The 11,286-nt window shown below is 46.0% G+C and overlaps 1 protein-coding gene across 1 annotated transcript in view; it reads right to left on the bottom strand.

The window, feature by feature from the left end:
* Positions 1 to 5,002, bottom strand: part of MATN1 (matrilin 1, cartilage matrix protein) — a gene marked incomplete at its 5' end in the record, with an annotated part of 9,883 nt that extends 4,881 nt beyond the window's left edge. Inside the window, 3 exons of the mRNA XM_008946417.1 lie at positions 1,468 to 1,881; positions 2,200 to 2,325; positions 4,780 to 5,002. Coding sequence (XP_008944665.1) covers positions 1,468 to 1,881; positions 2,200 to 2,325; positions 4,780 to 5,002 — 763 coding nt within the window. The remainder of the gene's footprint in view (positions 1 to 1,467; positions 1,882 to 2,199; positions 2,326 to 4,779) is intronic.
* Between the last annotated feature and the right edge of the window lie 6,284 nt (positions 5,003 to 11,286).

Below are 11,286 nucleotides of genomic sequence, written 5' to 3'. Positions count from 1 at the left end.
TGTGGTGGCAAAGGCCCCTGTTAGATGGAGACCTGTGGTGCAGCAAAACTGGAGCTGAATCTCTAAGCTTTCAGCTCATACAGTCTGTCAAGAGCAAGCCATGCTGTGAGCTAAGGATGTGTCCAGGTACTATGCTCCCCTGCCAAGAGACTGATTGCCCACTTCTGGCTTAGACCTGTTTCTACTGACCTGAACTGCAGTTTTCCTGTTGACTTGAATGGTGACACCAGTTAACCTCTGTTTTGAAATATTTGTCTCTACTCGTCCATGTCTAGACACTGGTAATGTTTCCCCCCCTTCCCCTTTTTGCCTTCCCTTTCTACCTCTGATTGTGTCCAATACTTGTGGTTTTTTCCAAGTTCAACTCAAGGAACATGCTTGGTGTCTAGTTATAAACTTCTCATTATCTATCCCTCAGAAATAAATTGTGCTGGAGATCTCTGTGTAGGGACAAGGGAGGAGGAAGAAACAAGGCACCAAGTTTTATAATCTCAGAGGAATAAATTCTAACAGATACAGTTTATAAAGACTCTTTGCTTTGCAGGAGCTGAACATCCACATAACATGTCAACTTGCTTTGTACACATCAGCTTTTCATCAGCTGGTGCCTGACCTTTATTATTATGTGCTAGCCCTTAGTCCCATCTAGTGGTTGAGGCTGAAGCTAAAAGGAAATACAGGAGTTGGCAATTCATGAGTGTATTCACACGGGCTGCATCATTTAACTCAGACGTGACAGTCAGCAGGTCAGCACAGGGGCAGATCTCAAGATATTTACACTGCGTGGTGTTTAGACATATAAACACATCAATATGTAGCTACTGTGCACATTTAATGTTTCAGCAGAAGCTGAAGAAAGTTTCTTATTTAGTGTGTCTGGATGTATCTGGGACCTGGACAGGGACTCCAAGGTTACTGCCTTAATCTGGGTTTCTGCTTTGTTTATTGCCTTATTTCTTTTTCATTTCCAGGCCTTAAGGCTGATCCAGCCAAGCCACACTTGGTCATACAACTCCTGTTCTTCTCCCAGGGGCTCTCTGATGGTTGCCTTGGCCTCACCACGAGTGCAACTGGTGCTGACCTGACTTTCAATACCAACAGCAGACAAATCCTCAACTTCTCCCTGTGGCTTCCTTCACATTTGTGTGAAGCATGCCAGACCAGCATACATCCCACATCAGCTCCAACCTGCCCAGCAGAGAGACCTCCAGCAGGCTTCGATCAAAGACACAAAGGGGCTGTGGGAACAAAAACCAGCTGCTGGCAAACCAAGATTTGTCTGAACCCTGGCCAGAGTTGCTGGAGTTCTTTATGAGCATTCAAGGCAACATCTCCATGAAGGCACTCTGTAGCAATGTTTCTATCCTAAGAGACATTTCTCCAGGGCAAGAGTCATACCTAGGCTGACACCAGATGCAGTACCTGGTCCAAGGGAGAAACAAGCCACTGAGAATTCAGGAGACCTACCTAAGTCTTTGGCTTTCTTAGCAGCATCAGTGATGTAATCTTGTGACCGTCCATCAGTGAAGACTATGCCCACCTTGGGCACCCCAGGCCTAGCTCCATTGATGATGGAAAAGGAACTGTCAATGAGGTACTTCAGAGCCTGGCCCGTCATGGTTCCTTTCTCCATGTAGGCCATTTTCTTGACTGCTGCTTTGATATCCTTCTTGTTCTTGAACTGCCCCAGTGGAAACTCCTGTCTGACAGAACTGGAGTACTGAACCAGGCCAACTTGAGCCTGTTTGTCTGACACCTCCAGCGAGTCCACAATTTGGTTGATGAATTTCTTCACCAGCTCAAAGTTCTCAGGCCGCACGCTCTTGGAGCCATCGATCAGGAAAACGAGATCCAGAGCAGATCCTAACCCACCACTGCAAGCTGAGGCAAAAGATGAGGAGAGGGAAAGACAGCTACTAAGACCTCAATGAATTGTGTAGGAAAATATAATGCTAATGCAATTTTATCCCTAATGGAATAGGTTTAATCCATCAAAACTCAACAGCTCTAGTTGCTCACACTGATGTTTTCAAAATAATTCAATAATAATGGTTAATAATAGTTCAAAATGATGGTGATAAGTGCATGGCTTCCTCATCTGCTTTTTCTGAACAGAGCACATCTAACCTCTCAGTTCTCTCCCCACCATTCCACGGCAGGTCACAGCTCAGCTCAGTGCAAATGAAAACCACTACGTACCACTGCAGGTCTTCCCATCGCTGTTCAGCGTGAAGCCCTCTTTGCAAGCACACGTGTAGGCTCCTGGGCTGCTGACACAGATCTGCTCGCAGTCGTGGTCCCCAGTGGCACACAGGTCTGACACCACTGGAAGCAAAGGTGCAGATTCCCATCAGAAACCGTGCCCATGGTTCTCAGCCCAGACCCCACCCAGCCCGTGCACAAAGCTTGTCCCATACGCTCGGGGATAACTGAATCTGCTCTGCAGCAGGAAGAGCAGCTGAGGTCATTACTCATGGATAGTCACTGAGATCTGGGAGGCAAGGAGAAATTTTCCCAAATCTCCTGACTCCAAGGCACAGCCAGGACTGGAAATAGCCTCCGTACTGAGGACAGAAACCATCTGTCTGTTGAGCATATCACAACATACTTCACTCTCCAAAGCAACTGGATGAGATTTGGTTTCCAACCTACCATCTGGGCTGGCCAATACCCCTTTTTTCCAGCTATGTAGACCAATTATGATTAGTGGTTTCACTCCATGTGCAGTTGTCTTTTCTGGACGGGATTCATGTGCACACAGACTTGGAATTCACTTCGGAGCTACCCCTGCACATGCAGCTTTCAGATCCACTCTCTATAAACATTTCTGCCTGCTGATCTTAACCTGGGTTTGACTCCTGAGATGCTGAGCAAACAGAAGCTGAATTGCAGCAGTCTGAGCCAGCAGCGTTCAGTGACTGACAACACTGTCACAGCGACAGCAATGAGGATGGAAAACAAACTCCAGAGTAAACAAATCTGGTGGAAGCAAATTCTTCTACAAATAACCAGGGCAATCTGTGCAGAAAAATGAGCACTGGGTTCTATCAGAATGATGGGAGGTGGCACAAAGACTCTCAAAGTTAAGGGGCTTCTATTCATTATTTCAAGCTCTGCATGTATTTTGTGTTCCTTCTGGCCTTCCCAATTCATGTGTCTGGATATTCTGCCAAAACAAATATTGTGCCAGGTAGATCTTTCCAGCTTCTATGTCGCTCCTATCACTAGGAATATTACTGAGCATGCAGAGGGCTGTAACACTGGGCTCTCACATCCAGTTCTCTGAGCTCTTCTTCATCTAACTCGTGGCTGGGTCACCAAAGGTCTCCCTTTTCCCCATGTGTTTGTTGAGCATTATGGGAAACAGCTTGGACGGTGCTGCCAGGACCCACAAACGGTGCTTGGCAAGGGCAGGTGGTGTCTGGGTACATCTCCAAGGAGGGGTTTGTGCAGCTGCTTGCAGAGCACGAGAACAGCCCACTTGGCAGTTGGTCTGGTGCTATTCTCTGGTAGCTGGAACAATCCTTAGCACAGTGCTTCCCTTGGCTCCATCTCTGGGGGTTTTTACCATAGGGAGAGCTTTGTCAGCTCCATATGACCAATTTGAAAAGCAAGGCACAGAAAGGATTTTTTTTCCTCTTTATCTTTTTGAATGACACCAGTGCCAGAACTTCAAAACACATTGTCAGGCCTCTCTGTCTCTGGCTGGCTCCTGACTCCAGAGCAGCCAACACAAACTCCCACAGATATTCATGGTGTGGATTCCACCTTCTCAAATTTTGTCTCTATCTCCCCTTCAAAGTATGAAGTATTTTTCCTCTCTTTCATGAGCTTCTAGTGCTGTGACACCTGATTATAATACATGACTCACTCTCTCTATTTTTTTTTTTAATTTTCCTCCTTCCTACAGAGGAGGAAATTTTCCTTGACAAAAAGCTGCTCAGCCCCATCATTTTCAGCCTGGAAGCTGAATTGTGAATTTTTACACCTCTTGGAGAGATTGGTCTCGGGGAGTTTTACAAGTCCATCTGGGTGGATGTGTTTGCAGCACCTCGCCGTAGGCACCGTGGTGTATCACACCTTTTAAAAAGTGTTGCCACACGTCTGCCCTTCCATGGGATGGGTGTGTGAAACCCCCAGGCCCTCTTGCTGACACATAAAATGGATATTTATAGATCACCTCCTACAGTCTTGTGGGTACATTTGAAAGTAATAAAGATTTCTCACTTCATTCACTGGTTCGTGTAGGAGGGAATATGTGTTTGTAGGGTAGTCAGGCTCTTTTTATATGCTGTGTAGAAAGGGATTAGACACTGCACCAGCCAGCAGAGCTTTGTGCCTCACAAGGCTTGCAAAAACAACAGCATCGTTGGGCAAAGGCAGTGGGAATTTTCCTTCAGCCTCTAGCAGGGAAGTGAAACCATCCTTTGCTTATCTAGGCATTCAGAAGACAAGACTGGTGGAGGAAATGACAAGCCAGATCCTCAGAGCTGCCCAGATGGGCTTAAGCATAAGGACAATGATTTTAGTTACATAAAGATCATGTGCTCCAGGTTCTTTTTCAGTGCCTCAAGGGTCATGTTTACCAACTTTTCTGTGCCAGTAAAATCTGGAGACTTCTTTAACTAAAACCTGACATTCCTTAAACAAAACCCAAAATTCTTAAACGGCCACTTCAAAGAGCATCTGTCTTCCACACTGCTCCGTGCTCCCGCAGACCCCAGCCCTTGGAACAAAGAAGCAGAGGGATGAAGGACGATCCCACGTGAAAGGACTCACCACAGAAAGCTTCTTGAAACTTGTGGGTCAGCTTCTCTATAACGCTGTAGCTCTCCACGTAGTCGACGTGGTCGTCGAGGGGCTGGCTGGCGATGTGCCTCAGCGTGTGCATGTCCACCCGGCCCACCCCGATGGCAAAGAGCTCGATGCCAGCTGCTCTGGCCCTCGCTGCCACGTCCTGCACTCCATCCTGGGGACGCCCATCCGTCACCACGATCGCCACCTAGGAGGATGAGAGGAGGGCAGAGGCAGAGCTGGGGTGCTGGGGTGCTTAGCACTCCTTGTGGAACAGGGTGGGTTGGGAAAGGAGTTTTCGTGCTTCTAAAGTTAAAGGAGAAGGAAATACCAGCTCCCTCCTCCCCTTCTTCCTGTTCTTCCCGAGATCACACAAGCCACATAGGGTTTGTTTCCTTCAGAGCTGGAAAGGTTAAACTGCCAGGGACCTGACTGATTTAATTAAGGGACAACTGGTGCATCTCGCCCCTAAGGGAGCCAAAGTAAAGGTTACGTTCTTCATACACAAACTCTGTCTTCATGAACCCCCAGCTGACAGTAAGGACAACTCTGACTCAGTGTGGGACTTGAAAGAATCTCAGGAAATGTCACGGAAACATCATGAGATGAAGACTTTTCCCTAGTTTCATAGATGGAGAAGCTGAAGTGGAGAGAGGGGACGAGACCCGCCAAAGGTCATGCTGTGTGTCAGTGCCTGCCATGATTTCTGATTCTCTCTTCCATAATGAATAGTAGAGATGAAATCCTACCCTAGTGACATCAGCATTAAAATTATAGAAGATTTAAACGGGAACTAGATTTCACCTTGGATCAGATGGAGCTCTGAACTAGCTGAAAGCCTCCAAGAGTCCTGCTCCTGTTGCTAGTTTGTCCATTTTCCTCTTTATGTTTCTTCTGATAACATTGCCACAAAACTCTTAATTTTTTGTTCTTTGCTGATTCATTTGCTTCTGCCACTATTCCTTGCTGCTGTTTTATTGTGACATCACTGTCAGCTCTGAAGCAACTGATCAGGATGTAATGTAGGATGGAGAAATATAATGGGCAGGAGCAGGAGAGAAGCTAAGCAAAAAACTCCACACTGCAGGCAAATACCCTTAGTAATGCAGAAAGTAAAGAAACATAGAATCATAGAATCATGAAGGTTGGAAAAGACCTCTATGACCATCAAGTCCAACTGTCAGCCTGAAAAAGGCAGAGAAAATATGTCTGGTGGCAACAGTGAGTTGAACAGTGAGTGAACTGCTGTTCTATGCCATGTATGCTCTCCAGCTTTCTGAAGATAAAATCAGACCCACCAGCTGCTCATTCAGGGCAGTGTGATGGCTGTTTTACATCCTTGGGTGGAAAAATGTCATCTTGGGTGTTAATCAGGAGTGGGGTTCCCTGCCCTAGATATCCAACGGGTGCTGGCCATGCAGGTGAAGTGGCTCCTTCCCCCTCTGCCCACCCTTCAGCTGAGGGGTGGCTGAATGCTGCACTGGCCTGCCCTGAGTCCTACTGTGATACTGAAGTAACCTGCTCCCCATTCAGAGCTTTCCTTCCATGCAAACTGTGGATGAACCAGGAAAAATGTAGAGCTTCTCAGTCTGGTGCAGGTCTGTAAGTTCAGGTGTCTAGCTGCACTCCCCAAGGACTATAGAATTAAAAATTCCTAGTAGCACAAGAATTCTCGAACTGGCTGCTTCCAAGAGGAAAAAAAGTAAATAAATTTAAGTATATCTCTTCTGCTTGTGGCCAAAATAGGGGGAAGTGTCACCTGTGGCAGCTGCCAGCGTGTGTTGCAAAGGGGAATGAAGAGGACAGCCAGAGATGGAGCAGAAGAAGCACTGGGGTTGTTTCTGGAGCAGCAGCTGAGCCAAGGAGCAGATCCAGCCATGCAATCGTGCTTTCTGCCAGGAGAGAGAGCCCTCGACTCAGCTGCTCAGCAGCAGGCTCAGCAGCTCTGCTCTCTGCTCCAGCCAGCAGCTCTGAGATGGGGGCTGCCAATTAGGGCTTCTCAGAAGCCAACCTGCCAGGAAACAAGATGTATTATCAAGCAGCTCCTGTGAGGAGCACCAGGGTATGAACAGGCTCCTGCAGGAGCTGCGGATGTTCCTTGCAGTGTTCATCACAGGATGGAGGTGTTGCATGTCCTCCTGGCATTTCTCTGTCTAAAGCAAGTGGTTCTCCAAGTTTAATTAGCTCCTTCTAGTCTTCAGGTCAGAGTGGCATCTTCACACAGGCCTGAGCCCTAGGTGTGACTCAGGAGGTGTCTGGTAGCAGCATCTGTATCTGGATCTGATGGAACAGATCTTCATAATGGAGCTGTGTGAAACTCTGCTATAAAGCACACAAAATACATGTTGCTTTCTGACCTGCTGCAGGAGAAAACAAAACTTCTGAGTACAAAGAATTTGGACCAGGCATCAGGAATTAATCAGTGAACCCATGGCTCAAATGAGTGTAACAGTGAGGCAGACCAAGCACCAACCAGCCAGGGAGACTGTTGGTGACCATGACCAGGACCAGGTGCTTACAGAAGGTGTGTAAGAAATAGAACTAGTACACAGTGATTGTTCTATCCCATGTAGTTATCTTGATAATCAGGAAATCCTGATTTTTCCCTTAGGATTCCCACACTAGACATTTGCCTTTCCTGCCATCTTGAAACACTGAGTTCCAGAGTGAAAAAGAAGTCCTTTTTCTTTTTTTTAAACCCACCTCCAAATTATTTGCAGTCACAGGATCTCTATTTTTCTGTGTTGTGACCTTGTCTCTTTTAAAAAGCCAAGTCCTGCTATGTGCCTTGTTTGGCAAAGAGCAAGAGAGAGGCTGGAGGAAAGGAGCAGCTGCTGCAGTCTGGAGAGGCTGACACTGTTCTGCAGCAGAGGGCTTGTGCTGGACTCAGCAGGTAGCCATGTGAGGAGAATTAAGAAAGGGTGAATGCTTTTGCTGTCTCAAACAGCTGAACAGGAGCTCCAGTTTTTGCTCTAAGGAAACTCAGAAACTTTTGCTTTTCAAGGTGAAAACTCTTACTCATTTTAACCACCACCTTTCATTTTCCTGCCAATTCCTGACTTTCTGCAGCCTTCTTGTGTTGCTTCTGTCATATAGATGTCCCCCCAAGTTCCCACAACACAATTTATTCTTGGTTAAGTAAGACACTGGAGGATTCTCAGGCATCCCTGGGTATTTGTGTGGCAGGGCTGCTGTGTGTAGGGGATCCAGGAGCTAATGAGGTAGCTGTGTCTCATTATGCAACGTGTAACATGAATGTTGTAACAGCACTGAAAGGGGAATTGGGCAGAAAGTTGAATAAGCCCTTGATTTTCTCAGCAATTTGACAATCTCTTTGTTATTCCTCCTGAAGAAAGATAAAAGTAATTGGGCACCCCTGTAGTTTTTGATACAAGTATAAACAGACTTTACTCTGAGCTCCTACAACAACAAATTGTGATTTTCCCTCTCCTGGGGTGACATTTGCTGCACAGAGCACAGCAAGACCAAATGATCTTGTGATGCTTTGACCAATGTCCCACGTGGTTGTCAGTCATAGCACAGCTTTTCACAAGGTCTTGCTGGACTTCTGTTGTCTGAAGGAGCAAGGACCATGTCCAGTGTTTCTGGAAGCTTCATCTCCCTAAATTACTGTGTGACCTATTCATCCCCCCAGGAAGATGATGGGGCCGCCCTGAGCAGCATGAGGGTCAGAGAAGGGAACTTCAAGGGATTTGCTGGAATTCAAGGGAACATGCTGGAAAAAAAGCAAAAACAAAACCAACCCAGGGAACCAAGGAGTGCAAATGGTTTTAGAGTCTCTCATCTGGAGGTTTTCAAGAGCCATCTAGACATGGTCTTGGTTGTTGGTCACTCTGACCTCCAGATGTCCCCTCCAACATCAACCTGTCTGTGATTCTGTCTCCTCAACCAGATACAAAGTGGAAGGAAAGAGGGAAAAGCCTGTAGTGATCTTTTCCCTTCTTTTTAATTCAATTCCTAAGATAAATAATGAAAAAGACCATTACTATTCTTAGGCTTTTTTTAGACATCCAGGAAATAAGGTTTCAGGGAGACAAAGCAGCTTTAGAGGTCTTTGTACCACTGTCCACAGAAACATTGATGTTTTAGTCATGCTACTGCAGTAAGCCACTAAATAACCTCTTTTTTTTTCCCAAAAAGTGTTTGGATATTTAAACCACAGTCTTGTTTGGTGCATTAGCAGGACACAGCAGCTCTTACGTGTATTGAGATGACAGGAAACCACAAGGATTGCAAGAGAATGTTGAGTGAGTTGTCTGGCAGCCCAGCTGCAGAGTAGACAAGAGCAGGAAAATAATGCATGAGGAAAGAGGTTACATAAATGGTGTGGAAGAGATTAGTTAGATAAAGATCCTGGCATTTTCCTAGATGGCTCAGTGAAAATGTCTCTTCAATCTGCAGTCATGGTCAGTGCCTGTGTGTAAGGTGTCAGGCTGTATTAGGGAAAAAAATACAGACTAATACTGGAAGTATTATAATAGTGTTGTATAAATCAGAATTATGTCCCAGTCCTGACTTAAACATGGTCATTTTGTCTTAAAATAGACACTGAGGTATGAGATAAAGACAGGAGAAAATAAAGAAATATAGTGAGAGGTCTGAGGGGCGTGAATGGATTGGGTAGGAGTGATAGAGGGAAATGGATCTAAAAAGATCCCATGTTTGTTCCATTAGGAAGGTATAGAATGAGCAAACCAGTGAGATGGGAGCTGCCTTCATGCAACAAGGCTGGAAATTAAATCCCTCTGTTAGGATCCTTCATTCATAGCCCAGGTACCATTCTAGGTGCTATGACTGGCCATAGGTTTCCTGCTTCTTGATTTCCACCTTCTCTTGGGTGATGTCTGCCCAGCTCAGAGATCTGATGGCTCCTGGGGTGTTGCTGGAGCTGTGTCAGAGCTGTGCTTGGTGTAGGGTCACTGGTGCCATGGAGGGCACTGGAATTCCTCTTCCGGCAGTGAGCTCCTCGTGTGGAAGATGGCAGGTACATGAAGCAGCCTTAACTCCCTTTGCTGTCCTCCTGCCACCCTGCTTTGCTCACAGGAGGTGTTGAAATGAGAGGAATGGCTTCAGCCAACTTGGTGCCCCTGACTGGGTTTCCCCACAGGGAAATCTTCTGGACTGGTGAGGGCAGAAGGGGTGGAGCCTGGGGAAGAGCTCCACCCCAGTGAACAACCTTTCACTAGGTTGTCAAGATCTCAGAGGCCATTTAATGTTAAATTATCAACTGCCTGCAACCTCTGCTGCTGTGCAGCCATGCCACAGCTCTCAGCTCTGGGAAAGAAACCTTCCTGCATTGACTGGCACAAGTCAAGCATCCTTATCCATCTGTAAAGGTGCTCAACAGCTTTGAATGGAAGTCTCATGCCATGAGACACAGAAATTAGTGCTATAATCATTCCCCTGGTGAGATGTGACCATCTCCAAGCAAAGAAGCAGCATCCACCATCTTGATTGCTGCTGCATTGACTGTTACATAGTGGGCAGCTACTGCTGGGGCCATAGGAGGTGGAACAGGCACATCTGAACCTCTCCTACTTGGAGGTCCTGGCAATTCTGGACGTTGGAGCAACAATTAATGGAGTGAGATGAGGAATAAGCTTTTTTTGCAAGCGTGTATTGGCAGTGGTGAGAAGTAAATGTCTATTTTGCCTATCAGTATTCCAGAAGTGAAATGTTTCTCTGGTCTGGCATTCAAACTGTTAGGTTTTTTTATGTGTTTTCTTTCTTATTAAGCAATTTTTTGCACTTCAATCAGAGTAAAAACGTCTGAAAAGCAGAAATAGATACTATCATCCAGATAATTTTTGTTTTCTTTTGTTCCACTTCAGCTGTCTGGTTTCGTGCTAAACAATACCCAACAAATCCAAACATTTCCTTTTAACATTTTTCCTGCTGCACAGAAATGCAGTTTCTGTGTGGCAATGGATGATCCTGCTTAGAGGAGACCTGCAGCTCCCATTCTGCTCATGTTTTTCCACCACAGGGTGCTCTGGCCAAGCTGAGATGGCAGGAGAAGTCTACTGGAGACCTGTCACCTTCCCACCAGCTCCCCTGGAGCAGTTTCACTGGAGGAAACATCTCTTCCCACACAGTATCTGAAACAGCTCTTCAGTGAAGTCATCCATGGAGAAACTGGGCAGCCCTGAGCTCTCTGAGAAACGAGTCTTGTCCAAAACCTTTGGAGAGTGGTGGGAGCAGGCAGCATGGATCTCTGCTGCTGCATCTCCTGCAGCATATGTACTGCTGCTGGGAAAGGGAGGAGGAGCAAAACTCAAAACTCAGCTGCTTGAACCTCCAGAAAACAGCAGGTTTGAGCTAAAGACTCAATCCACACTAAATCTCTTTGAAGTGGTTCAGTCAAAGGAATAAGAACAATTAGTCTTGCACTTAAAGGATTTTAAGGATCTTTACTAAAAAATAATACTAAATACTAAATAATAATAATAATAAATATAATTTTAATAATAC

Source organism: Merops nubicus, unplaced genomic scaffold, assembly GCF_000691845.1.
Source record: "Merops nubicus isolate BGI_N331 unplaced genomic scaffold, ASM69184v1 scaffold7518, whole genome shotgun sequence".
In the NCBI taxonomy this organism is placed as follows: Eukaryota; Metazoa; Chordata; class Aves; order Coraciiformes; family Meropidae; genus Merops; species Merops nubicus.
The sequence above is the reverse complement of the archived record's forward strand: the minus strand, read 5'-3'. Positions and strand labels throughout refer to the sequence as shown.